Raw genomic sequence first — 27,791 nt, 5'->3', positions numbered from 1 at the left:
GGCGGTGCGGGGCCGAGCGCTGTGAGGCGGCGGAGCGGGGCCGGCCCGGGCCCTCCTGTGCGCGGTATGGCAGCGGGCGCGGGGCCCCCCGCAGCCTCCCCCGGGCCCGGCGGCAGGAGGTGTTGGAGTCCCGGCCGAGCAGCGCAGCGGCCCGTGGGTTAGGCCTCAGCGCCGCCCGCCCCGCCTCGCTCCCGTCTCGAGGCCGCCCGGTGGGGCTCCGCCGCCGCCGCTCCCCGTCCCTCCGTCCGCTCCCTCGCGGTGGGGTGGGGGGGGTCTCTCGGGGCCGCTCCCCCCGGGCTGGATGAATGTGGGAGAAGATGGAGACGAAGACGATCGTCTACGACCTGGACACCTCCGGGGGGCTGATGGAGGTGAGGGGGCAGCGGGGGCGGCTGGGCTGCAAAATGGCGAGGGGACCCCCCCCCTACGACACCCCACCCGGCCCCGAGCCCCGTGGCCATAGAAGGAAGTGCGGCCGCTCGCCCAATCCCCGGTGGGGGCCTCCCGGGGCGGGCTCGGCCTTATCCCGGCCCCACCGAGCCGTGCGCTATGGGGGGCGGTGGGGGTCCGAGTGCGGGCGGCCCTCAGAGTCCTCTGTGTGTGTGTGTGTGTGCGCAGCAAATCCAGGCCCTGCTGGCTCCCCCTAAGAGCGAAGATGGGGAGAAGAGGAGCAGGAGGCCCGAGAAGGAGCCCAGGAGAAGTGGCAGGGCCACAAACCACGACAGCTGCGATAGCTGCAAGGAAGGAGGGGACCTGCTGTGCTGCGATCACTGCCCCGCTGCTTTCCACCTCCAATGCTGGTAAGGCTCCGTGCTCCCGCCGTCCTGCTCTGTGTCCCTGCTGGTGGGGCCCCCGTTAAGTGCCTGCCTTGGAACCGAACGGAGCTGTGAGCCCTGCTGTACTCCGTTCCCCCCCCCCCCCATTCCCCCTTTAAAAGCCTCCAATCCACACCTAAAACCCCATCCGGGCGCCTTTATGGTGTGGACACGCTGACCCCAGGCCCTCCTTTCTTTCTGTGCCCAGAGGCCTAAAGGAGAACCCAGGCCTCGGTCTGCCCGCCGCCTTCCTCCTCGCCTGTACCCCACTTCCCCTCCTCTCTCCTCCAAACACATCCCCGTTCCTCCCCACCCCCCCGGTCCCTGCCTTAAGGGGATTCACAGTGCTGTCCCTGTGCTGGGCCCGGCCTTCCCGGCGCTTCCGTGCTGCAGCGGCTGCTGGGAATAATGGAGGTTGCTGTCTCTGTGTCTCCCTGCCTCACTGTTTACAATATGGCGACCTTCCTTTAAATTATATTTTTATTCTCAGCGCCATTTTGGCTGCATATGTGACTTCCAAACCCTCGCAGCTCTTCCTGAGTATCTCGATCGTGAAAATACCTTCCCTGCAGAAATCCGGGGCTCCGGACTTCTAAAATTGGCATGGCTTATTTCTTTCCCTCCTTTTTCCTTCCCTCCTGACTCCATAGACACGCTTATCTCATCCGTGGGGAATGACTGTTGTGAATTTCGGGTAGCCGGGCCCTCTTGCTTGGAGTTGTGCGGCTCGGTTGATAAAAGGAGATCTTTTTGCATGCAAATCTGGAGCTGGAGGTGCGCGTGGAGGCGGTTGCGTCGCCGTTCAGTGGAGGCTGCAGCAGGGAGGGCTCTGGGGCCTCACCTCGGCCCTTCCCATGCACGCAGCACAAAGCCAGCCCTCAACTTTCCACAGCGGAGTTTTCCTCCGTTCTGCACCAGGAGATGCAGTGGGGGCTGCAGTGCCCGTTCTGCTCGCTCAACAGTTGACACAGGCTGAGGGTTTGTGTTAAATTAGCACAGCCAGAGTGGATAATGGAGTGGAGGAGGGAGCGGGGCGAGTCAAACAGCTGGAGCTCATGCTTACCGAGTATTCTTCCTTAGGGGAGATTTTTTAACCGCATTCCTTTCTCTCTTTCATGCTTTGGAGCTTTTTGTTTGCTACCCCGTTACAGCTGTCTCTTTATTTTTTCACCTATTTTTTTCCCCTCTCTTTGCACGCTGATTACGCCGCGTTTCTGTGCCGATTGCAGCTCTCTGAACACTTACTGAACTGATTGCTGATACCGGGAGAGCTGAGCGTGCGGTCGCAGTTGTGCAGGGAGTGTCCCGTTAGCAGCACACAGCCAGGCCAGCCCAACAATGCTGTAGCGAGCAGCCATGACATCATCCCTCGTGCCCCGAGGAAGTGCTGCTGGTGGTTGGGCACATCCTCTGCATTTACTAGAATGACACCAACCTTTTTTTCTTTCCTCCGACCTTCTCCACAGGCTTTAATGTAAGGGCTTTTTTCTTACACCAGATATGCTCGCTTTTAACTCGAGTGTTTGCTTGCAGATGTTGTTGAATGCATCCCAAGCCTTCTCTTGCAGAGGCTTCACGCTTGGGTTTTCGGATGGAAGGGCTGTGACTAATGCTGCAAAGTTTAATTGATTCTGAATCCTGGCTCATCCTAACTGTAAATGGGTCTGCTCTGCGCACGGTGAAATCTGGCTATGATTCATGACTTAATTTGGCAAGATTCTTATAGCCAGTGGGAAATGGTCATGTAAATCAGCCATCTAGAGAGGTTTGGCTGTACTCAAGTTGGTTACGTGATAATTACAAAAATTCTTGGGCTAACTAGTCACCCTTCAGGACAGAAGGTGCAGCTCTGGTTATTCCTTCTTGCTTTTATTGTTCCCTTCCTTGGGCTATCTCTGAGTGAGCACTCAGGAGCAGCAGAAGCCCCAGCCCTGCTGAGGCCTTGGAGCAAACCAGGTTGTCTCAGAGCGATGCTTGGCTTTTATATCCATGTTTTCTTCCCCTCACCTTCCACATCTTGCATAAAGTAAACTTCCGTTCAGAGTATAAACTCAGGCATAAAGGCAGCACTTGAAACTTCCTTTCTGGCTTTTTTTTTTTTTTTTTAAATTATTGTTTTTCTTTAAAGAATAGCAGCTGTAGTGCAGTGCTTGCTTAAGTGGTTTTGAATAGCAGTTGAGCTATACTGGCTGAATTGTGTTGGCAGCTTAACTGTTCTTTTAATATTTATCGTAAGCTTTCGTGCTAGGTTGTACTTACTATCCATAAAGCACAAAAAAAAAGAAAGAGGGCACTTAATTGGCCAAGGAATTGCAATCAGTCAATAAAAGGAGAGGTCAAGGTGTGGTCAGCTCAGAGCAGTTTCATTTCTGCCCACATGGAAACCATGCTCCGTGGCACTGCGCTGTGTGAACCTGCCTGCTCAAAATCCCCCAAACTTCCCAAGTCTGATAGCATCACGCCTGTCTGGTGGGAAACAACAAGCTGTGTGGTTGCACAGGGGGAATGGCTGCACTCCTAGAGGTGAAAGAGCTGTCCTGGTTCAGCTGTTGGGGTTTCAGCTCTTCTCACAACACAGAACAGCTGCTTTGGTGTAGAACTCCAGGTACTGGTGAGAGGGTGCTGCAGATACAGGGCCTGGTGGGAGGGATATGGGGAAGTGCAGAACCCCTTCAGAGTCACCACCTTTGGTTAGTATCACAGACAGGTCTTCAGGTTTGAATTTCCAAAGTGCTTTTTCCTCTCCTTGAAAACAATATGTGATTTATTTATTTTTTTTTAGCTCCCAACTCTGGCTTTGGTTTTGCTGTTTGCCTGGAATTTGCTGCTTGGGTCATGGGGCAGTGCCTGCATTTTCGTCCTGATGTTGTCTTAACTCAGGTCCCTGTGTTTCCATCTTTACGCGTTTGGAGAAAAAAAGAAAAAAAGCTTTATTTTCCATTACCTCTGTTATTCATCCCCATCTATATCCTCCTCCTCCCGGGTGTGTGATTGTTCAAGTTCCCTTTATTTTCTTACGCCTGTTTGCAAAGTGAGCGATGTTGCAAATTCATTACAGCGTCAGCAGAGGATTAGAAAGATCCCTGGGAGAAGAGAAGTTTAGTTAGCAACAGGGGGAGGGGAATACCAGCCCGGTGCTGTGCTTCTTTTCGAGCCTCACGGTGTGGAGGAGCCCTCGTAGAGCTGCTCACCCAGCTGAGCATCGCTGTTCAAGTCCCTCTTATGATCGTGTGCTGCTGTGGAAGCATTGCTGGAGTGACCTGAGCTGCCCCAACCCCACCAGCTGCCCATCACAGTGAGCAGACAGTGCCATGCAGTGGTGCTGCCCAGCAGTGGGCTTCCCTTTGTGGCAGAAATACACCGCGTCCCCACTGGGTCCTGCACGCACTTTGTGCAGCACTTGCCTCTTTATGTTTGTATTTGGAGCGTTTGGCTCTGTTTCCTCTCGGCTTTGGCAGTCTTCTCCCGAGTGCTGTTGTCGAAGAACTGGAGTAACAGAGCTGCAAAGGGGAGACAGCGGAGCTCAGCCTGAGTCTTGCATATTTTCTGTGAGTCACATCAGTTAAACTCTTCACACGTAGAATGGAAAAAAGTTGTGTTTAACTGTAGGACATCAGTAACTCTTTCTCTGCCTTATTCAAGTCCTGCCTTATCTCGGCATCTGGTCTAGCTGTGATTTTGCATAAATATCCATTCTGTGTGAGGGGTGAGGAGGAAAGCATTAGCCTGGCTATTGTCTTTGCCATTCATGCCCCTCGGGTGGTGCTTTGGTCACCTCAGGCTTTCAGGTGAAGCTTTGAAAGGTTCAAAGCATCCGCAAGGAGCGGCAGGATGGCCAGAAAGCTGCCCTGCAGGCTGTCTTACCCCTAGGAATAGTGGTGAAAGCCAACAGCTTATTGTGCATCTGTGCTTGTGGTATTTCGGTACTGCTGGGGCCACTGGAGTCGAGATCCCAAAGCAGAAGGAAGCAGTTGCTCTGGCCTGGTTTCTCTGTGCTGGTCACTGCGCATGTGCCTGCAGATGTGGTAACATGATCGGACTTGGCAGTTCTCTGAAGCAGAGTTGCACCAATGAAATCTTTCGCTCTCCTTATTTTCGTCCTAAATCTCTCAGTGCAAAACCAGATAAGGTCAAGCTCAATGTGCGACCTTAAGCTGGGGGCACCAGGAAGCCGCTGATAATGAGAACTTCATGAACTAATCTCAGCTTTTTTGCGACCGGCGGATGACAGTTGTAGCCTGCGTGTGCTTGTGTTAAACCGAGCGTGAGCACATCCTGCGGTGTGGGCAGCAGAGCAGCGCTCACATCGTGGGTCACAGCAAGGCATGGGGATGCTCTCCATCTCAACAACAGGGATGTGTAACTCCTTCACTTTGCTTTGTCTTCAGGCACAGCCCAGCGTTCTGTCAAATCCGCGATCCGAAGGGCGCAGTGTGAGGCTGTTAGTAAGGACACTTCTCCACTGTGTTGTCCCTTGCCTTGGGAAGGTGCCACTTTTAAGTTGACCGGGACTCACGGAGCTGAGAACTCTTATTTTTTGGTGCTGTTGTGGAGTTGGTGTTTGAGTCGTCCTGAAAAGGCCGTGCTGGTGGCAGTGGCTCATTGGGAAGCAGTGTGCGCGGCCTCGTTAGCTGCTCCTCCTGCTATGTCAGACCTGCAGGCATGACTCACGGGAGCTTTTGAAAACATGGAAAGGTCTTCCCAGAGGAATTCCAGCTCCTCTAGGCATTTGCAAAGGAAATTCTTAATTGGATTAGATTCATAATGCTAATCTGCTAATGACTGTTTGTTATGGAGATCCTAGTGCTATCCTGTAAATATATTCACCTCAATTTAGCTCGCCTTGTGCCTTTTTATCGCATGCAAGCTCAGTGCTGTTAAGATTATACAGCTGCCTGCAGATCTTACAGCTGGGAATGGGAGAAGGACCACTGCATGTTACACAAAGTGGTGTAATGCTCTCATCATTCTCACTGCTCTCAGTTTCTCAGAGCTGCTTTAGACGGGGTAGGAAACAGGGATCTGCAGGTGTGGACGTTAAGCTGTGTTGATTCTGCACTGACTCAGTGGTACCTGGCAGGTTCCTGGGGGCTTTCCTGTGCTCTGGAGCCCTGTTAGTGGTCAGGTGGATAGCAAGGAGCTGGAATCCACTGAGAAGAAAGCAGTTACTTACAGGAAGGAGATGTATCTTCCTGAAGGCAAGTGTTGCAAAGTCTGAGCCTTCAGGGAGTGCTGCCGGTTAGAGTATAAATCACATGTGAGAATGACTACCTGTTGTTTTTTTTTTAACCACTCAGGAAGTAAGCTGGGACTTCAGAAAATGCTAATGTATCTCAGAGTATAACATGGCTTTGTTCGAGGGCTGTGGAGTGCTGGATTCAACGTCTTGCCACGTCGAGTCACTGGCGAACCTTGGGATTTTACGAGGCAGTCAGAGGAGGCTTTTTCTTAGAGCAGTCAGTGCACGGTGCCTGCAGCCCCACAGCAGCTCAGTGCCTGCCCAGCTGTTGGAAGGAAGGCTGCAGTGCCTTCCTTTAATGAGGGAGCTGACGGGTATCAGTAGTCAGGTGGTTCCATACCCTTTTAGGGTGTGGAGTAAATGCTTCCTAGAGTGGAGAACGAAGAAGGAAAGGAATGCTGTAAATCATTCTTTCAGTCAGTGTGTCAGATCTGCAGCACAAAAAGCATCTCGGGGCAGCTGGGGGAGCACAGAGCCAAACCCAGCACTAACCTATTTCTGCTGACGTCTGCTCTGCACGACTCACTTGAAGTAAACTAGATGGAGCCGGAGATTACTGACTTTGAACCCCACGGAAAGCAGTGGCCTGAGGATGCAATTTGGCAGGCTGAAAACCCCATACTGAATTCCTGGCAAGCGGGAGTGATTGGTGTGAAACACCTGCCTACAGCCACTGAGTTGGGGCAGCCATCACGTGAGCTTCCCGGAGATCTGAGGCTAGAATAGCCACAGGAGCAGGATGTGAAGGTGATGAGGAAAGGCAGAAGGGATTTATACCCTCTGTCAGGGCTTTTCTGGGGGCTGGGAGTGGAGGGATATTTGTGTTGCTCTACATTTCCCCTTCCTCCCCAGTGTTCTTGGGAAAGCCTAGCCCACACAGAAGTGTTGGAATCATACCTCACTTGTGTCTGTGTGAAACTGAATTCATATTTTTGCTTTTGTGGTCTGTGTCTCAGCTTCCTCTGATGTGCTGCTTTCTCTGCTTTTCGTCTCTCTTTGCCACCTTATTGCTTCTGTCCTTTCAGCCCCTCTCCTTTGAACACACTCGGTATCGCTAGGGCTGAATGTGTTCACCTTTCAGAAACCTCTCAAACCCGTGTTTTCCTTTTTTTTTTTTTTCTTTTTCTCAGTAGAGCTGTCTCTTCATTTATTGTTCTTTTGAGACAAAATTGGGTGAACTGGCTCTCACTAGTGCCGTGTTTCTCCTCAGCCCTGTTTCTTCTCCCTGTTGCTTCCCTATATGTCATCCTGCTTTGAGAAGATGACTTCTAATCTGTTAAGAAGATGGTGCTATAGAGATCTGAACACTTAATGATGAATGTGGCCATTGAATTCAGGCTATTGTTACCATTGTCTGCAGCACAGGCACGAGAGGAGTGGTGCGTGGGATGGAATGGGGATGTGCAAAATGGCTGAATTTCAGAGCGTGACCCAAATTTTCCAAAGTCAACAAGTCTTCCTATTGACTTCTGGATAGAAATACAAAGCCAGGCTCAGTGAACTTGCAGGTATGCCCCAAATTGCAGAAATTCAAAAGCAGCCAAGCTAATTTAGAAACAAAACAACAGCGAACAGAAGACAACTGGAGGGCACGTGTTCTTTCAATCCCATTTATTTATATGGCCATATAGTTGTGTGTATGGAAATCCAATATCTTAAAAACCTCTTCTCCCTTTAATTTTTTCCTACTGTTAATGAGAGTAATAACTAATGGCTTGCCTGGGGACTGGTCTCTAGGCTGGGTTCTTCCTATGAATAGAAGCAAGCAATTACATCAGGGGATCACATGTTTACCTGCGGCTTAACTGCTTTATTGGACACTCCTGATTGTCAGGTCTGAGACAGAAAGCTGGACTTCACTGTATGTAGGAGGAAGAAAGAAGTATGCAATGAATGCCACGTTGGGATGTAGCATACCTGGTGACACAGAGATGTTAGCATACCTTTGTCTTTCCTTGCTTGCATCTTGCTTCTCGCTATCTGGCTGTATCACGGTGTTTTAATCCTGCCTCTGTTCTCTGTCTGTTGCTCAGCCCTTATTTCTAACTCTGTTTGAGAGGTGTGTGCAGAGCAGAGGCACTGTTGCAGAGGATGGGATGATTGGTGTCGTGTGAAATGACCATTTCTGTTCTCCTCCTTACTGAGTGGCAGCCAAAGTAATCACATGCTGACCTGTCCTGGATGTCCATCTCTCCCTGCTGGATGTACAAACATCTCCCTGCCTTTATATACACGTTCAAGACTTTGTCTTCAGAGTAAACAAACTGACGCTGAGTGCTGTTAAGCTTTTTTCCACTCGTTTCCTCTGGGGAGGGGAATCTGTACTACAGATGAAAGTACAGCAGCTGATGCTCAGCCATTAACATTGACTGCACTGCTGGCTGTGAGTGGGTATAACATATGCAATACGTGAGCCTACTGGACTCCAGAAAACTCCAAAGCCATTAGTTTGGGTGTGATCAGGTCATGCTTAGAGCTCACTGAAGTGCTGAGCTCATCTGAAGTTTGGTGATCCCTGCTGTGGTGCTTGTGCTCATCAGCAGCATCGCTGCTTGTACTCTGAGCATCGGAATGTCCGTGTGAATGAGCGGATGGAGTTTGAAGAACTTGCTGTAGAGCTTCACTGGTCCACCTGTGCCAAGGAGCCATCCTGGCTACCGGAACAGAGGGCAGAGCTGCTGGCGTTCCTAATAATTACCTTCAGGATAATGAAGCCTTGCTTCCATCTTCACAGAAAATAGTAAGCTCTTTGACCCAAGACTTGCAGCAGGAAGGTAAGAGTTGCAGCACAGAAGAACCTTCACCAGGCTGCAGCTGCTGCCTGCACTGTGGTTCCTGCCCGCAGCAGAGGCTCCAGGCGCCCTGTTCCAGGTGTCCTTCTGCAGGGCTTTGGAGCAGCTGTGAGCAGAGTGTAACTGGGGCTCGGTAACGCTGATTCAAAGAGCTGCATGTGTAAATGATGCAACCTTCTCTGTTTCTCAATGGGTCGCTTGTAATGTGCAGACAGTGCCGTTGGTTTCCTGGTTCGTTTTCGTTACGGCTGCCATTGAGGCCCTGCTGTAGGAAGCCAGGAAGCCTTGTTCTTTATGAAGCCGGTGGAACAGCTGTACCTCTATCCATCACCAGGATAAATAGGATCCAGCAGCAGAGCCGGATGTTTCTTCCTCTGTCTTACTGGCAAACGTAACCAGCATCCTTCCTTGTAAGCCTGTCATTGAGTCCTGGTGAGGTAATGAGAAGATTTCTGCTGAAAACGACTGAAATCAAAGAGAAGTTACTGAAGAGGGCTCCACCAGACACCAGGTCATCTGCCTGCTGCCGTTACCCCAGAGCTGCCCGTCCCCAGAGCTGTCAGCCTGCCTGCAGGCGAGGTGGCCACCAGGAATGCCATGTGGAAATAGCTCCTGGTTAGCTGCTATATGCTTCCTTTGAGAGCTGAGCCCGGTTTGTGCTGAAGAAGGTGCCGTTCTTTGAGCATTTGTTTACTCATTTATGGAGGTCAGCAAAGTAAAGAGTAATTATGGGGTTTAGACTAACAACGGGCATCTGATCTATGAGAGCTGCAGAGTGTGAAATTAAAAAGCAGAGTGGCTTCGTGCTATTGTTTGCTGGATGAAAAGCTCCCAACGTGCAGATGACTCCTGAAGATTTTTCATTTCATCACAGCCATTTAAATGTTATTTGTGAAGCTCTGCATAATAGTGAGCCTAAAAGTTCACAAGGGCAAACCTTGGCAACATAAATCTGATCCGAATTTCAAGAGATGCCACTTAGCTTTTCCCTAAAAAAGCAATCAGTCTGGCCTTGGGCAGTTGGGTATGGCTGTAGCGGCTTTGGGATATGTGATGATCAACATCTCCTTTAATTTCCAGAGGCTTGCAGTTGTTCTTGCAGATGTTTGTGTGGGTACTAACCGAAAGTCGCTGTTGCTTTGGAGCCGTCTTTGTGTTAAATTCAGGAACACGTTTGTCCTCTGGGCTGTTTTGAGTCCGGTCGAACCAAACCCTGCAGGTAAAAGAGCGTTGGGCCGCTGTGACAACAGCACAGGAAACTTTTTGAAAGGAGGGTTTGGCAGGATGGTGCGGCGGAGCAACGTGTGCTTCCAGGAGATGTGCTGTAACCGGAGATCACGTTGGTGCTGCACGGCTCGGGTCCTGCTGGCAGCAGGCTGCGGCGGCTGGAGGGCTGCATGCTAATGAAGGATGGAGGAAAGCAGCCCCATGCTTCTGCCAAAGCACCGCTCCTTACCTTGGTTGTGAAGACCAAACGCTTCACTGGGATTTCAAAAACGAGCTTCTCGTAACGCTGACGGTGAAAGCTTGAGGAATGTGGTCATAACCGGGCAGTTGAAACGGCGTTCTTCAGCGCTTCCTTGGCTTTATGTTAAGATGCAGGAAATGCTCTTTCCGTGCGGAGGGGCCGGCAGTCCGAGTGCAGCATTCATCAGTCTTTGTTAGTGCAGCGAGCTGCCTTGATGAACAGTTCATTAACCAGGAGAAGCAGAATCGCTCTTTTAATGCACTGCCGCGGCAGTCAGGCCTTGACAGCGAGCACAAAAACTGAGGGGGTGAAGCTGGGAGCTCCAGCCTTGCCGCTGCACTGACGCTCATCTTTCCCAATCCTTTGGGAAGAAGCATTCTCTTAAATGCTGCTTTGTGAGAGCTTTATTTAAGATCACTGTGTGCAGGATCCCGTGGTTGCTGAGCAGATAGCTCAGATTTTTTTAAAGAAACATCCCAACAGCTTGCACGTTTAGGAAGAAACCCCTTCTAACTCTTGTAGGCACCTCCGGAGCTTTGCTGCGGTATTAATTTGTTTCGTTATAAAATATGTAAGGTGAAGGTAACAGTTAAAACCAATGCCCCGGGGCTCTGGCAGCGTGTGGCTGGCTGGCACGGCGCTGGGACGGGGCAGGCGTGTTCCCAGCCGTCGGGGCACGCTCTGCAGCAGCTTCAGAGGCACAGATCCACCAGGAATAAACCAAAGTCTTGCGGGTTCCTGGTCCCTGGGGTGCTGGGAAGGGGTGGGCCAGGAGGATCTGTGCTGACTGTAGTGCAGTCCTAAGGGCTCTGTTTTCAGCGGGATTGAACCTGAGCTGTTCCCAAGCCCACCTTGGGACTGAGGCTGCGGAGGGCACCTGGAGATCGTTGGTTCCACTCCTCCCAGCCCCTCTCCTCGCTGCTATCAGCAGAAGATTAGTTTGCGGCAGGCATTCGAAGCTTCCTAGGAAGCAGTTGGTAGTCGGGGCTTTGGTGCTGTCGTCTAGAGCCTGATCTCTTGTTCATCCAAGCCCTCCAGGAAATGAGAAACATAAGCTGCAGGTATGTTGCTGCGTATCCGCGGAGCGCTGCCTTTCTGGAGCGCGCAGAACGTTGAGGCCTCTGCAACCCTGCTCCTCAAAATGGCTGCCAGATGTGTTGGCTCCACAGAGCTCCCATGAGCCTGACACCACAAGTGCTGAGGTTACCAGCTCCATCCTGGCGGCGTTCTTCCCTCAGGCCTCCGGCAAAGCACTGCAGGGCTGAGCGCACATCACAGTGGCTGCGGCACCTTTGTGGGAACAGCAGCGTGCACAGTGTTGGGACTTTGTCTAAACAAAAGAAGCGTGTTTGTTTTTTTAGCTCGGGCTTAGGAGCCCAGGCTGAAACGCCCTGTGTGATTCCGCTGTGCTAGGGAAGCTGTGAGCTGGCTGCCTGTGCTTGCATGGCTTCTCAGCAGGGCCGGTGAGCTCCATGCCTGTGTGGCCATGCAGCAATCACCCTGTGACCCAGCTGTAGGTGTCCCTGTTCACTGCAGGGGGCTTGGACCACATGGCCTTTAAAAGTCCCTTCCAGCTCAAACAACTCAATGATTCTAAGTCATTGCTGCTGATGTGGGGAAAGGGAGCTGCCAAGCCCTGCAGAGCGCATCCGTTGGGCACGGGGGGTCGACGTGCTTAGCAGGCTTTGTGTCGTATCTCCAGCATCGATAGGCAGAGCTGTTAGATAGAAATATATCTTAAAGCCGTGCTGCGTGGTAACTGGCTGTTTATCTGACAGCGTGGATGTTTCTCTTGCAGCAGTCAGCAGTTTGCTGAAATAACAGAACTTTGCAATAAAGAGGTGTTGGAAAGTACTCGAGCTTGTAGGATTTGTAAGGGAAGTGTAGCAGCTAACATATGCTGCTCTGCCTTTAAGTGAGGGGAAAAAAATTCTCAAAATAGCCCTCCTTACTCCTACATTTAATTTGCTTTGATTTATTTCTAGAATCAAAATGAGAATGTCCTTTTGACGTAATGCTGTTTTTATAGTAAGTACAAGTCCATACGAGTAGGATGCATCTTGCATCGCAGGCGAGGCAGGCTGTATGTGGTGACACTTCTGAGAGCATTGGGCTGTCTTAAGATGGAGGGTGATTCCCACCATGAAGTTGGTGCACCCAGGCGTGGAGTATGGAGAAGCATCAAGCTGAAGGAAGCATTAGGGTTAGGGGGAGGCGTACGTGTGGCACAGAAATAATTCCATTTCCCTTTGCTGTTCAATTCTAAGATTGAACTGCTGGAGCGTTCTGCGCGGTGGAGACAAAATGGATGTCGTGGAGGACAAACATCACTGGTGACAGAGCTGCCCTGAGTCGGGCTGTGTGGAGATGAGATGTTCCAGAAATAACTTTAAAGCATTGCTTTGTGTTTCTCTTGCAGCAACCCTCCACTCAGCGAGGAAATGCTGCCTCCAGGGGAGTGGATGTGTCACCGCTGCACCGTGCGCCGAAAGGTAAAGCCTCTTGTGACAAGTGTGCTCTGTGCCTCTCAGCTGTCTGTGATTCTGTCATCTCCTCTCCCCTTCGTATCAGCACACGTAGTGCCAGAGATGCTCTTTGTGCACAGAGTTATGAGGGGCTTTGTTTAGGAAAGGCTTCAAGAAAACCAAAGTGTGTTGATGAGACCGTCCTGATATTTCTAATATTGTTACCAAGAACCACGAAACTGAAGCACCTGACCTGTTTGTGTCAGGCTGTGCCTTTTAACCTTCCCTCCTGTTATGGAAAGGAGGGAGAACTGAGGCACAGAGAGAGGGGCTCCCATACAGGAGGAGGTGAGCTGCCTGCAGGTGCAGCAGGAGTCCTGTTAATGCAGCTTTAGCATTGGGGTTGTGATTGTGGTTAATGTGTGTGGGGTTTTTTGGTTTGGTTTTTTTTTTTTTTTTTTTTTTTTTAATAGAAATGTGACTTCAAGCAATTGCACATCAGCAGAGGGTGAAATCACAGCGAGTTGTGATTTCCTGGGCTGTTGATCAGGATGGGGAGATGACTGAGCAAGATTGTGGCTTGTCTTCTTTGCTTTGGTACTCTTTGTCCAGGAAACTGTCTTGCACAACATAAACATCTTATCTCTGTGACTACACGAGGCTGTGTGGCAGAGGATTTGGGAGCTCTGCTGAACTATCTACCAGTTGTTCTCTTGAAGTGACACCCAAAACAGATCTTATGTTACTGAAGCAATTCCCTTGTTACATTTCCAGGGTACTGCTCAGGCATCTGCTGACAGCAAAGATGAAGGTCACAAATGTAATAATATTAATATAAATTTCAGAAGCACAGCACCAACGAAAAGACCTCTCTGTATTAAAAATCTCTCCTTTTCCAGAACGTTTCTTAGTGATGGAGTAGATGGGTGCTGGCAGGCGCTGGGGCATGGTAGTTGGCCATGCAGCTGCCCCTGCCTGCAGAATGGACCTCTCAGTGATGGCAGTGTATTGTTTTCCTCTGCTGCAGTTCCTTCTGCCCACCTTGTTCATGAGTCCTGGTGTCAGGAGATAGCAGAGTGTTTTTTATGATGTGCTTGTGTTCTCCAGCTCACCTTCTCATTCTGTAACTGGTTTGGATGCACTGCCAAGGTTAATAGACTGCATCGGCAATGAATGACCTACCATGGAGATTGTCTCAGTGTTGGCTGGCAAAGTAAACAGAGTTGTCTGATCAGACAGGTACTTAGGGCTAGATGCTGTGAAACGTTGTCCTGATCTGGGCTCAGGTACAGCTGTCCTGAGAGGAGAGAGGGAGATGCTCATTTTCTTCCCTACGCTTGGTGTTCCCTTCGGCTGTTTTGTCATCTGTATGTTTTTGTCATCTGCAATCAAATTGCTTTTGCTAGGTCAAGGCTTTGGTGACTTCACCGGTGAAGTTGTAGTAAGTGGCTCAAGCTTTTTCAGATGCTGTTTGTCTTCAGTTGCTTGTTTGTCAAGTCGATGTGCTTTGTGGCCTCCGTGATAAGCCTGCCTATTCATGTCGTGCAGAAGCGAGAACAGAAGAAAGAGCTGGGGCAGGTAAATGGATTGGTGGACAAATCTGGGAAAAGGACCACCTCCCCAACCAGTGACGCAGACCTGTTGGACAGGTCTAGCAGCAGCATCAGGGCTAATGCGCATGCCAGGATCTTGGAAAGGAGAGCGAGCCGGCCTGGCACTCCCACATCCAATGCCAGCACCGAGACCCCCAACTCAGAGCAGAATGATGTCGATGAGGACATAATTGACGTGGATGATGACTCTGCCATTGCAGAAATGGACTGTGGGCAGCCCCAGCTGAAGCGACCGTTTGAGCTTCTTATTGCTGCTGCCATGGAAAGGAACCCAACGCAGTTCCAGTTGCCGAATGAATTGACCTGCACCACAGCACTTCCAGGTGAGCAACGGGCCGCCCGCTGTGTTGGTGGAGGTGTCTGCAGTTGCATCCTGCTGCCATCTTGCTTTTTTCCTTCTCCACTCCTTGTTGATTGTGGTGAAAGCAAAAGGGGTTCTGCTCTCCTTGGTCCTCGTCCAGCAGTCCTCTCCTAACTGCCTCTGGTTCCCCAGGATGTGGGGATGCTGCTGGCAGCTCTGTCAGCATTGAAATGGATTCTTTCTGCATTCAGTTGAGTCTAAATCGTCCATCTGAAGAATTTTCCTATTGTCCAATTACTTGATTTTTAACTCTTTGTATGATATAACCATATCAAGTAATGACTGCATTGTTTCCATGGCTCCCTATGTGTTAAGCTTGAAGTATGCCTACCTTTAGAGCCAATCTCTGTCACTTAAATCTAGATTTAGTGATGGATAAGGGCTCCTTAAGCAGCTCCTTTTAGGCTTTTCTGTCTGCTTCTTGCTGTGCTGATTATCTACCAGGAAGGAAATCTCTGCTGTGTGGGTAACCCAAAGCTTTCTTAAAATTTTCTTTCAGGTACTAGCAAGAGGAGGAGAAAGGAAGAAACCACAGGAAAGAATGTCAAGAAAGCACAACACGAGTTAGACCACAATGGTTTGGTTCCCTTGCCGGTCAAAGTCTGCTTCACGTGCAACAGGTATTTAATTCTTCCAGGGAAGCTGTTTGGTGTAACTGCACCATTCATGGGAACAAAGTTCTTCCTGACAAAAAAACAAGACCAACCTCTTATCTTTCCTGTTTTCCTTCACTACTTACGATCTTCTAAGCAAATAAGGGCATAATAACCTTTGCTAAATAGCAGATGCTTAACGACAAGTGCAGCCGTGGCTTCTGCAGTATTGCATAGCTGTAAAGGTTTTAAAGTGTAGCCTGAAGAGATTGAGCCATCTTGCCTTTGGTATTTTTCTACTCAGAAAAAATCTAAAGTGGTGGTGGTTTGGAAAGCAGAGGTGTTTGTTTATGGCTCATAAAGAAAGAATGTGAAGAGGTGACCTTTAGGAAATAGAAATATACAGAGAGAGCTATAAGCCCAAGGCAAACAGGAGTATTGTGCTGCAATGGTAAATCTTAAAACTAGTTTAAAGTACTGCTGTGGGTTTTTTTATGACTGTAGGAAAAAAACCTCACAGATATATCCCTACTCAAATTGTCAGCAGGACCAAGAAAGCACTTTGGGAACCCAGTCAGAGTGAGTTTTCTGGGAAAAAAATGTAATAGCTTATGTCTGAGGTTTCTTTCTGATCTTTTAAGTCTTGCTCTAAACAAAGCCACTTATAACCACTGCATAACATCAGCTTGAGAAGTTGCACACGTGAATTGGACAGGTGCTTGCTGCTTCTCCTCCAAAGGACCAAGAAGCCCTCGTGTGTTTGGGCAAGCCCTTTCACCTCGAGTGGGTCTTGCAGAATGTCCATATGGTTCAAGTTACAAACCTGAAGCTTAATTTTAGATGCAAGTAACATAGCATGTGGGATTTGGTAGGGAAAGATAAGCTGATGTGGTTAGCCAAGCTTGCACATTTGCTTTTGACTCTGTTCTGCATGGGAAATGAGATGTGACTTCTCTCTTTGCAGGAGTTGCAGAGTGGCACCTCTAATTCAGTGTGATTATTGCCCACTCCTGTTCCACATGGATTGTTTGGAGCCACCTCTTACTGCCATGCCTCTGGGTAGATGGATGTGCCCAAATCACATAGAACACGTGGTGGTAAGCAGGACTGTGATTGCAGTATGGTAACCGGATGCTGGAATGGAACCTGGCAGGTCCATTAAGGGACAAAGTACAACAATGTAAAACAGCTTCTGAGCTCTTATTGCTCCCTGTAATGCTTGTAAAGCTCCTGCTGCAAGCAGTGTGCCTCCAAAGGAAGATGATGCTCCTCTCTGCAATAAAATATAAAGATGGGGGATCTCCTTGTAACTGAAGCCAACAGCTCAGAGTGTGACTTACTGCCAGCTTGTCTGGTTTTTGGATTGGACTCCTTAAGATCTAGATGAGCTTCCCGAACTGTGCTACAAAGCAGCTGGGTGCTACAGACAGGGGAAGTCATTCTTTACATGCTTAACCCAAAAAAGTTTCATTCCAAGCAGGCGCTTTCATTTGTGGAAAAGCAAATGAAAAATGTTGTGCTTGAGACTAAATGCTCAGAAAACAGGGGGCTGGAACAAAGGGCTTGTGCCCAGAGAAACTGCTTCTGAGAGCACTGATGCTTTTAGGCCTCTGAGTGCTTTTGTCTCTGCCTCCAGCAATGTGCCCTTTAGCAGGAACGGTTAGAGCTGCAGGAAGTAAGTAGCATAAAGCAGAGTCCATGCTGTACTGCCAGTGCTGCCAGGCATTATGACAGTGTTAGGGTACCTTAGTGCCCTGCAGATCCCTAACTACTGTGGCATTATTTGATCACCCAGCTGAACCAGAAGAACTTGACCCTGAGCAATCGGTGCCGAGTGTTTGACCGCTTCCAGGACACCATTTCTCAGCACGTTGTCAAGGTGGATTTCTTAAACCGAATCCATAAGAAACATCCTCCGAATCGCAGAGTTCTTCAGTCAGTGAAGAGAAAGGGTTTGAAGGTGAGTGTCAACAAGTTGGTGTTGGTGAAACTCCCCCTGTTAGTTTGGCAGGGAAACCAGCATGCCCCATAGGGATAGCCTTGTTGGGGCACGAGGAGGAGGTGGGGACTGAATGAACGTGTTGGTGGGATGTCTGGAAGTCAGCAGTCAGGGAAGTTATTTTCACTGCACATAGGGTTTAAGCAGCTCTGTTTTTTGCAGCACCCGTGATGCTCAACTATGAGAAGTGAACCTTTAAATGTTGCACAGGCATGGGAAGTACAACATAAAACTGACCAAAGGTGGCCCTAGAGTCAGAATCTGAGCTGCACTGTGTTCCCTGTTGAACCCCAAGGAACATCTCTACCAGAATGCCTGCAAAATAACATGTGGCTATCTTAAATGCTACCCCCCTTTTTTTTTCCTTGCCTTTTCTTTGCATGACTTTCTTGTGCTGTAGCCACTGTGTTATGCTGAAGTCATGCCTGACCCGAGGGAATGAAACCTATTAATTTCAGCATAGCTGCATCAATTTAAAGTACTCGGTACTTGAAACTTCTAATGTATTGTCTGCAGGATTCCTCTGGGTCAGAAAACACCAAACACAAAGCACAGTGCTGGTTAGGCACTTAATTTAACAAGTCATTCTTGAGTAATTGTTCTCATGTGCGATCTTCTTTCTCTCCCATGTAGGTTCCTGATGCTATAAAGTCCCAGTACCGACTTCCACCCCCGTTACTTGCGCCTGCAGCGATTAGAGATGGCGAGCTGATCTGTAACGGGATCCCTGAGGAACCCTTGCAGAAGCACCTTTTGAACACTGAGCACTTAGCCAGCCAGACAGAACAACAGGAGGTAAATGAAGTCAAAATGCTTAGACTCTGTCTCTAGTTGCTTTGGTACAACAATCTTTTTCCCTTTCAGTTGCCATCAGAGCAGTTGTCAGGGAAACCAGTCTCAGAATCGTATTTCTGAAGGTGATAGCTTGTCTTCTCTCTGACACCCCTTGCCCATTAAAACTTCATTTTGGCATTCCGGGTGAAATGTAAAGCCTCCTCACCTGACACTTCAGGAAAGTGGTGAAATATTTCTCTGCTCTTAACAGTGGCATTGAGGGCTTTCTGTCTAGATGTCATTTTTATTTCCTGGCTGAGAAGACATAACTTCCAATTTGATTATGTAAGGCTGCTCTCTGACACATTTGCTTGTGTGTTAATGTCACATTACTGGGCAGCATTTTATTGCTGATAACCAAAGATTTCTAAATCGACCTCAAATGATTGTTTAAATCTTGTAGGCAATTCCTTGCTGGACTCCACGATGCAGAGGCATCGAGTCCTGATGGTTCTTGTGCATGGTGTGTGCACACTGATCACAAGGCTTAAAACTTTGAGGAAATCTTTTGGTCATCTTCAGCCAGGTGTAGAAGAAAAGATGCTCTGATCCTCTGCTTTGGCAGGTGACTGCCTTTAGCATGAGTTAAATCAGCATTTCTTTGCAGCGTGCTGTGGAGTAAGCTGAAGGGTTTTGTTTGGAGAGAAGCCCATGTTAGTGGAAAAAGTGAATGTAACTAGCTGAAGAATTTGCACCACTTTCAATGCAGAGAAAGGGAAACATCTGGGAGCAGAGAGCTGCCTGCTGCCTTTTCCCCTCCTGCGATCTCAGCTTCTCTGTGTGCTGAGCTCTGCACAGAGTTGAGCAGTGCACATCCAAAGCCTTCTCCCAGTACTAGACGAGCTCAGAGCAGGTGCTGGGTGCTGTGAGCAGGTGCTGGGTGCTGTGCAGTGGGGCAGTGGAGCTTTGGAGCACGGTGTGCCTGCAGAGCTAACGTGTGGGTTTTCTTTCCCTTTCTCCCAGTGGCTCTGTAGTGTTGTTGCGCTCCAGTGCAGCATATTGAAACATTTATCTGCTAAGCAGATGACTTCGCTTTGGGACTCTGAACAAACAGAGAAGGCTGATATTAAGCCTGTTATTGTGGCAGACGGCGCGCTCGCCAACCCTTACCAGGCAGCTGACAAGGCACCCACACCTTCCCTCTATTCCATGTCATCCTGCACCTCAGGGATTACCACCCAGAATTCCTTGAGTTCCTCACAATCCCAGCAGACTGTGTCACAGGAAGATGTCAACTGCAGCTCCTGTCTAGATAAATCCAAGAAGGTGTCTTCTTGTGGGACTTCGAATGGGCCGACGGCCTCTGACGTTAAAGTAAACGGTCCTCATTTCTATGGCGTTTCATCCGAACCTTCAGCACAGTTGCCTGACTCCCAGAGGCTGGTTGGAGCTGGTAACACAATACCTGTTTTGTCCCATCGGCAAACGTGGCCCAGGCCCCTCACGCCCCCAGCGACTTGTGGACTTCTGAATCACACCATTGGAACCATTGTCAAAACGGAGAACGTAGGAGGCCCCGTTTCTTGTGCACAAAGGGGTTCTGTGCCAGTCACAAGCATGCCTACTTCCATATCGAGCTCCTGTGCCAGCCTGGAGACCACCAGCACTTTGCAAAGGAAGAACGTGCAGACGCAGATAGGACCGCCGCTGTCAGCGGACCTGAGATCCATGGGCTCCCCTCTGACTGCCACCAGGGCTCTCACCCCTCCCCAGGCTGCAGGAGATGGGATCTCTGCTGTTGGATCCGCAAACAGATTCTGTTCACCAGCACCACCTTCAGGTAAGCGCCCAGCAGCTGATCTTGGCCCCAGGGTGGGGAGGCGTGCAGCTGAGTGCTGTTTCTGGACCCGCAGGCTCTCTCTCAGGAACCTAGGACAGTCTCTCCTATCCTAGGTTCCTTCACAGGAGCTGTGGGATGAACCTGAGAGCAGAGTTCTGTCCTCAGCATCAAGGCAGTGGGTCGGTAGTTCAGCTCTGGGAAGCAGCAATAGATTCCCATCCCTTGGCTGCTGCCTCCCTGTCTGCTCCGGTGCTGCTATAAAACTGCCAGTTGATTTTTAGAGCACCACTTGGATTGCCAGACAGGCTTTTTTCCCAAGCACCTCTCACCCTTCTGATGCTCTGCTCTCTGTTCTGATGGTGGCTGTGTCCCCTCGTGTTAAGTCTGCAGCTGCACAGCACTGATGTGCAGGAATGTGACCTGGGACGTTGTAGTGAGTTTAGTACCTGCCACTCTGCTCACACAGATACTTATGATTTACCATTCTGTCCTGGGCTTTGCCCTAAAATCTTGCTGTTAAAGGGCACAAACCCATTCATCAGTGTAAAAATATCGAGTGAAAAACATGGAGAGCTGAAGGTGTGAGGGTAGCATCTCTTAATTCCTACGTTTTTGCTAGGAGAAGCTTTCACATTCCTTTTGCCTCCCCCCTACCAGCCCAAAGCTCAAACCATTGGATCCTTTGTGCAGGTTGGGTTTGAAGCAAGCAGCAGAGCTGCCTGTCACTGCTCTCCTTGCAGCTGTAGCTGCTCGGTGTGGGTTTGGGTGGAGTGCAATGTAGGCAGCATCCTATTGTTCTGAAAATTCCTCTTGAGTAACTTCAGAGCGTTAGCTTGTGCTTGGGAGCAGCTCCCGGAGCAGCTGCCATCCCTGCTTATTGCTGAACCAACACAGTCGTTCTGGGGCTGCTGATTTGTCCCCTGCTTGGAAATGCAAGGCTGGGAGGCCTTCAGGTGCCGCAGGGTGCTGTGAGTGGTGAATTCCCAGCCCAGAGTTGGTAATTGTACAGAAATGAAAAGGTTGAGGCAGACGTGCTTTTAATGCTTGTTCAGACCTGGGCAGGCTGCTTAGCAAAGTGCTGCAGGTATAGCAGGCTGCTTCAGCTCTGGGGGCTCAGTGCTTATCGGCCAGTGTCTGTAGCACAGCATCACTTCTGTCTCTCATTGCTGCTGCTTTAATTGGGGAGTGGGGGGGCCTGGCTTTCTGAAGTGCAGAATTCCTCCAGAACTGAAGCAGATGGAGGCTGAGAGCCAGTGCTGTATTCCAGGCACACGCTGACCTTCATGCGAGGGGCAGAAAGCTCATGGTCTCCAATTGGGGCCCATTTCAAAGCATGGCTCTGTGTAGAATTAGTCACTCTGAGCGGCCCGAGGGCTGGGCATGTGTCTCACGTCACGGTGACACATCTCCTCTGCACCATTCTCCCTGTAGATGGTAAGGTCAGCCCCAGCACCTTATCCATAGGAAGCGCTTTAACTCTGCCCTCGTCGCTCACGTCGAACTCTGCAGCCATGTTGGACCTCACCAGTTCCCTGAAGGCGTTTATGGACGGCGGTGAGTATTTGGTTTATCGGTCTCTGTTAGCGCTGTGCGTTTGCTTCCGGGGCATTTTCTGTGCTGAAGGAGTTGCAGAGATAAGGCAGGGTTGCAGTCAGGTGAGGGAGGGGCAGGATATGCGTTACCTTACACGTGTCACACATTTCCCTACTTGTAGCCTCGCCAAGGCAGCGAGGCCAATGGAGGGCTTCTGCCTGAAGCTTTTCTGAGGAACAATCCGAATGCTATTGCCTGGGCTTCTTTCCAGGTGGGATTCACATGCAGGAGCCTGCAGCCCTGCCGTGTTGTGGTGTTAGCTGTGCTCAGAGGTGTTCCCAACGTGCACAGAGCCCAGCATCTCCACACCTTGTAGCTGAGCAGTCTCTGAGTCGTGGTGCTTTATCAGCTCTGCTCATTTCCTGATTGATTCCTGCTTCTGTCTGTCTTCTCCTGGACTGGCGTAGTTTTTTATTTGCCTTTTGTTGCACTTGGCAAGAATTGCCCTATCTTAGTGCAGTGACCTCAGGAGGAGGAGGTTCCTAACCAGCAGTCATCCACAGCACAGCGAGGCAGGCTGGTGCCAGGGCCTGTTTCTCAAATGGAGCCTTTCTGGCGTTGCAAGTGTGATGGCCCTCTTCTCATGGGTGAATCCCAGCTGCTCAGCTCAGCCAGACCACCCCTCTGCCATCAGGAAAGGCTGTTGTGTCTGTGCTTCTTCTGCTTGCTGTTTTAACTGTTGCTGGTGCCAAAAAAACTTGGAAACAGAGGTTAGCCAGCCTGCTTTTGCTACCAGAAGGCAGATCTCCATAGGACTTTACAACTAGAAATACTTCAAAGCTATCAGCAACAGATCTGCTTTAGAGCTTGTTAATAATCCAGTCTGAATTACCTTGTTTTGGTTAATTGACCCTGCTGTGAAAGCATGTGACTCAGGAATGAGCATGGAGCTGCTTCAGAGGTGGTTATTGCTGCAGTGCAAAGACTTTACGACTAGATAACGAAGCCTCAGGAGAAGGAGCCAGCCCACTGCCAAAGGGGCAATGTCTGCCCCTACAGCCCTGTTGCTTCTGAGCTGAAACAGCAGGTTTTCAACCTAGCAGTCCTTGTTGCCCTGAATTTCTGAGCCCTGAACTTCTGCTGGCTGCCTGCTTTGCAGCTTTGCAGCCATAGCTGACACTCTCTACGTACTGCTCACGTGAGAAGTAAGAGACCACCTGTGTGTCACGTTCTCAGTACTGTGGATGTTGTTGATCCTTGCTGTTGAAGCACATGGCAGGTCTGAAAGCTGGACTGTTAAATCCACTGCAGCTCAGATGACTTCCATGAATAACTGTACTAATTGCTTTTTGTTTTAACAGAGATTGAGATAAATATGCTGGATGAGCAGCTGATCAAGTTTCTGGCCTTGCAGAGAATACATCAGCTCTTTCCTTCCAAAGCTCAGTCTCTAGCAAGCAGTGTCAGTGCCCATCAGCAATCTCCTGTGACAAACCACATTGAAGGTAAGAGCAGCCCTAGAATAGCTGGGTTATGTTGAGCCTTACCCTTCTGGCACTTCTGCCTGTTCCTTGAAGGACATCTTCACTCTTCCTTTGGTATCTGCTTGATGCTGCCTTTCTCTCTTTGCATTTCCTTCTCTGGATATCTGCTGACCTGGGATGCTTCCAGGTCCCTCTGCTAACTTGTCATGCAGTGAGAATACCTTCAGTGATGTGTCAGTGAGCCTTCTGATTTTCTGAAGGTCTTTAGTAATGGCACGTTTTACTCATCTGAGCACGAGATGGGAAGGTTGCGTTGTTCTCCTCTCCCCATCTTTGAGGTGGACAAGAGAAACATTTAAGATAAATACGCTGATAATCTCCACAGGCCTGAATTCAGCTCTGGTCGTGGGTTTTGGCATTACTAAAACACCACCAGCTGCACGGGGAACGTGGCTTCCTGTTCCTCTGCATGCAGTCATTCAGTGTGATCTGCTTTCGAGCACTAAGTGCACAGCCTTGCTGTGGGAGCAGTTGTCTGCTCCCCCCTGCTGGGCCTGGGGCTGGATATCCAAGATAAGGTCTTTGGAAGTCTGCTGGCATGGCTGACCTTCTTCTGAAGCTCTGTGCTTGCCTGCTTACTTGCTGCTGTAGCATCACAGCATTCTCTGAATGCTTTGTTGACCATCTTCTGAGCACTGCTGTTGGATACAGCGCCAGGCCGCGATCGGAGCTGCTTTCCTGTGCTGCTCCAAGCAACCAACTCCTGGAAATTCTTCAGCACTCTGCTTCCCAAAAGGCAGATTGATGCTGTCTTAACCCACAGCCCTTTCTGGACAGGGTGGATGCATCCAGCTGACTATTCAGCATTACTGACAGTAGATTTCAAACCTTTTGTGAGCCCTGTTGAGTCAGCAGAGGCAGACAACTGAAAGGACTCATGCAGAGGTGGCAAGCTGCACAATTCAACTGTGCCAAGTGCTGCACGTCCAGGGATGCCACTCAGTGTGGCCACTGTTCCTGACATAGGTGACTCTGCAAGCAGTCTCATAATCCTTGTGTTCTGCTCTTTGATTTCACACTCTTGGCATAAAACTGGCCTGCAGATGTGGTGTCAGAAGAGGCTCTGTGTGTATAAGGGGCTTATCTCCAAGAGACAGCTGCTGAAATCCCGACAGCCCTGTGTGCCCTGCGGTTTGATATCTGTTCCACAGAAAATGATTTTCTGCCCGGTTCACGCGGGTGTGTGCAAATGATTTCAACCTGGCTGCCAGGAAACTGCTGCAGGGACCGACCTGAGGGTAAAGCAGTGTGCTCAGGACATCAGCCCGTGCTGGGAATGGGGTTAATCCCTGGTCCAGGCTGCTCAACCTGTGCCTTTCCCGCAGCTTCTCTACAAGTGGAGCTGTGATGTTGGTGACGTTCACCAGCAGCAACTTTTGCAAGCGGTGCTTTGCCAGCAAGGCACAAGGCTGATAACCCAAAGCAGGAGAGATGAAGAAAGAAGCTAGGAGTAGAGAGCTCCTGTTCTCAGCATGGCTCTGCTGCGTGTGCTCTGCAATTGCATGGCTTCTCTGGGTACCTGGGAAGGCTTCTCCCTAACGATGAGATGCTTTATCCACAAACGTTTCTGGAGGGTTGGAAAGCTGGAGCTGAGGCTAAAGCTGCATCCCCCCCTAGGATCTGTGCTGTCTGCTGGCATCAAGCAGCCCGCGGAGCTGATAACATTGTTCAAGTGCTTTCTCTTTATCTTGCAGCGCAAAGAAAGGAAGTGCAAGCCCGGGCAGTGTTCTACCCTCTGATGGGCTTGGGGGGTGCGGTCAATATGTGCTATCGAACGCTCTACATTGGGACAGGTGAGTGGCTTTTCCCCAGTGTCACCTTCTGGAGGCAGAGTGGTTCTCCCTGCCCCCCCCCCCCCCCCCTTCCCCGTGTGCTCCAAGGGGAGTTGAGCGCCGCTGCTGGGATTCCTCACGAACACAAACACAGAAGTCCCCCATGCAGCAGAATGTTTGCTCTGGGGCTGTGCCTCTGCAGCCTGGTGGGCACCAGAACGTCTCTGGGCAGGGAGAAGAATTAAAGTTTGCTTGTGGGTTTTGTTTCTCGCTGCTCGCATCCCTTTGGCGCTCTGGAAATGGCCGGCAACACCTAAATGCTGCTCAGCCCTCCTGCCTGTGCAGCAGCCAGCTCTCCCTTCCCCCACTGAAACTTTGTTCGTGGCTTATCGCAGCGTTATTCATGCAGGCCTGGGAGTGCAGACAAAGGCAGTTGCTCCCCTGTTGTTTTGCTAATTGAAGTTTAATTCTGTCTGTTGTTCTCTGCTGCCTGGCAGTTCTTTTTTTTCTTCCTGAAACGAACTGAGCATTTTTGTCCTCCCCATTGGCAGGAGCCGATATGGATGTGTGCCTTACAAGCTATGGTCACTGTAACTACGTGTCCGGCAAACACGCCTGCATATTCTACGATGAGGTGAGAGCCCGAGCCTTTCTTTGCTTGGCGTGCATGGCAGGGGGAGCTGGAGATACAGGCAGCAGGTTGCCTTTGTGCGGTGCTCCTTTATGGGACTGCAAAGTAGGAGCCAGAGCTGTGAATGGTTTCACTCCATGAAGGCTGCGTCAGCGTTTTGTGTCAAACCCCTTTCTGAAGCGCAGAGCTCTGCCAGCATGGTTGCTCTGAGCAAAGTGCTTGTGGACAAAGGCTGACCACAAGCAAGTGCTGTCACTGCTGGCATCCGGGGAAGGAAAATAGCACAGAGATGGTTTGATCCTTTTTGACCCGGCTGATATTTAACTAAAATATTAGTGTAAACAGAGCTGCCTCTTCCTACCATCCAGAGATGAGTTTGTTCATGGCGTAAACAGACCGGTCTGCCAATGGAAGTGCCGCTGGAGACAGGCTCCTGTTTGACCATCAACAGCAGCAGGCAGGGAGGGGTTGTTTGTGATCAGTTCCTTCTTCCCCTTGCTCAGAACACGAAACATTACGAGCTGTTGAACTACAGTGAGCACGGGACAACGGTGGACAACGTTCTCTATTCGTGTGACTTCTCGGAGAAGATGGCTCCCACTCCTCCCAGCAGTATTGTTGCCAAAGTGCAGAGTGTGATAAGTGAGTGTCCACACAGCCCAGCCCCTGTCGTGCCCTGGGGACCCGTCGGAGGTCCTGTTCCCCTCTGCTCAGCTTCCTCTTGCCCGGCTGCTGAACTGCACGCGCTCGTGTCCCCCTGGGGACAACGGGACGCCTCTTAGGGCTGCCCTGGGACTCTGTTCCTCTTCCATCTGCTGCTGAAGTGCCTCCAGGCTGCAGGGTTTGCTCCTGGAGCGCCCGAGCAGCAGCCCCAACGGGCTGAAACAAACCGCTGCCTCGAGCTGCACCAAACCTGACGTGCTTTTTCTTTTCCAGAGCGACACAAAAGCAGGAAGCAGGAAGAGGAGCCGCATGAAGAAGCCGCCGTGATGAATTCGCAGGCACAAGGGCAGCATCGGAAGCCCTGCAACTGCAAAGCCAGCAGCTCCAGCTTGATAGGGGGCAGCGGGGCTGGCTGGGAGGGGACGGCTCTGCTCCACCACGGCAGTTACATCAAGCTGGGCTGCCTGCAGTTTGTTTTCAGCATTACTGAATTTGCGACCAAACAGCCCAAGGGGGACGCTGCCTTAGTACAGGACATGGACTTGGAGGAGAAGCTTTCTCTGAAACCCCACCAGGTGCCCGTGCTGCGCTCCAACTCTGTTCCCTAGGAATTTCGAGGAAGAGAAGCTTTGGAGATCCAAGGAAAACGCCCTCAGACTCTTGGCAATGCAAAAACTGTACAAAACCGAGGTGGGATTTTCTAACGTCAGCCCAGAGACTGTCCACACGCCGTTTGCATGAAATGAAGAACGTTTAACTTTTTTTAATTTTCTTTTTTTGCTCAAGTTTTAGGGGCATTTGCACATATATTTGTACTATACATTTCATTTTAAAAGGAAAACTGCAGCGAGAGCAGGACGCGTCGGAGCGAGGGGCGTCTGAGCCGAGGACTCTGACAGATCGCACCCACGCAGTTGTAAAATAATCAGAAACTTGTTCTATTTTGTGCCAGTGACAATAGTTTTATATTAAAAGAGAAATACAGTTTTCATACAGCAAATCTATACAATATCATTGTTTTATTTAATGTAAAGAAGCCGCTCTTCTTCCCACAGTTACGTTTCCCATCCCTCCCCGCTCTGGTTGCACTACAGTAGCTACTGTGTATTGGGCAGTGAGAAACAAATTCTTTGCCTGGTGTCCATCCTCTCTCCTTTTTTTTTTTCTTTTTTTTTTTTAATTTCAAATAAGGAAAAGCGTTGGATTCTGTGTAAATACATCAGTGATGGCATTTTCAATGTTTTAAAGCTGTGTACAGTGCTACATGTGGTATGACGTCCCCCGACTTGTCTATTGTAGCAGCTCGTTTCGTCGTAACCCCTCTGTCTCTTTTGTTTATATGCCACCCCCTGCAGCAGGCCAGCTAGCTCCACTGTACAGAGTAATTGTAACGTTTTAGACTTTACAGAAACTTTCCTGTATTCTGTATATAAAAAAAAGAAAAATTCACATTGTTTTCTGCCTGTCTGTGTCGTTCTGTCAGCAGGATGGGGGGGGGGTGGGGGGCGGGGGGCCTTGCAGCAGAGCTCGGTGTGATTTTATTTCCCCCCCCTCCCCAGGGCTGGTGTGACCTCGAGCTCTCCCTGTCCCCATTGCGCTGCCCTTTGCCCGCTCCATTGGCTTTCGCACCCCTTCCTGCACAAAGGGCTGCGGCTCTCGGCAGCACAGCCCTCTTCCTCTTTTCCTCCT

The 27,791-nt window shown here is 50.1% G+C and overlaps 1 protein-coding gene across 2 annotated transcripts; it reads left to right on the top strand.

Moving 5' to 3' along the window:
• The first annotated feature begins 234 nt into the window (after positions 1–234).
• PHF12 (PHD finger protein 12) lies at positions 235–27,556 on the top strand. 2 transcript variants are annotated; one of them, XM_042879641.1, is made up of 15 exons: positions 235–371; positions 619–800; positions 12,734–12,806; positions 14,328–14,715; positions 15,253–15,373; positions 16,311–16,443; positions 17,142–17,306; positions 17,979–18,140; positions 19,143–19,959; positions 21,391–21,513; positions 22,854–22,997; positions 24,731–24,829; positions 25,360–25,442; positions 25,943–26,081; positions 26,376–27,556. In XM_042879641.1, the coding sequence occupies exons 1-15, from the start codon at positions 306–308 to the stop codon at positions 26,708–26,710; spliced, it is 3,030 nt and encodes a 1,009-aa protein (XP_042735575.1). In that variant the 5' UTR covers positions 235–305; the 3' UTR covers positions 26,711–27,556. The 2 variants fall into 2 exon arrangements, with proteins under 2 accessions (XP_042735575.1, XP_042735576.1); XM_042879642.1 differs by lacking the exon at positions 235–371 and having other exon boundaries at positions 712–800; positions 14,593–14,715.
• The last annotated feature ends 235 nt before the right edge of the window (positions 27,557–27,791 follow it).

This window comes from Lagopus leucura, unplaced genomic scaffold, assembly GCF_019238085.1.
Source record: "Lagopus leucura isolate 7727_CA_CO unplaced genomic scaffold, USGS_WTPT01 Super-Scaffold_100024, whole genome shotgun sequence".
Taxonomy (NCBI): domain Eukaryota; kingdom Metazoa; phylum Chordata; class Aves; order Galliformes; family Phasianidae; genus Lagopus; species Lagopus leucura.
Note: the sequence above shows the minus strand (reverse complement) of the source record. Positions and strands in the feature narration are given on the sequence as shown.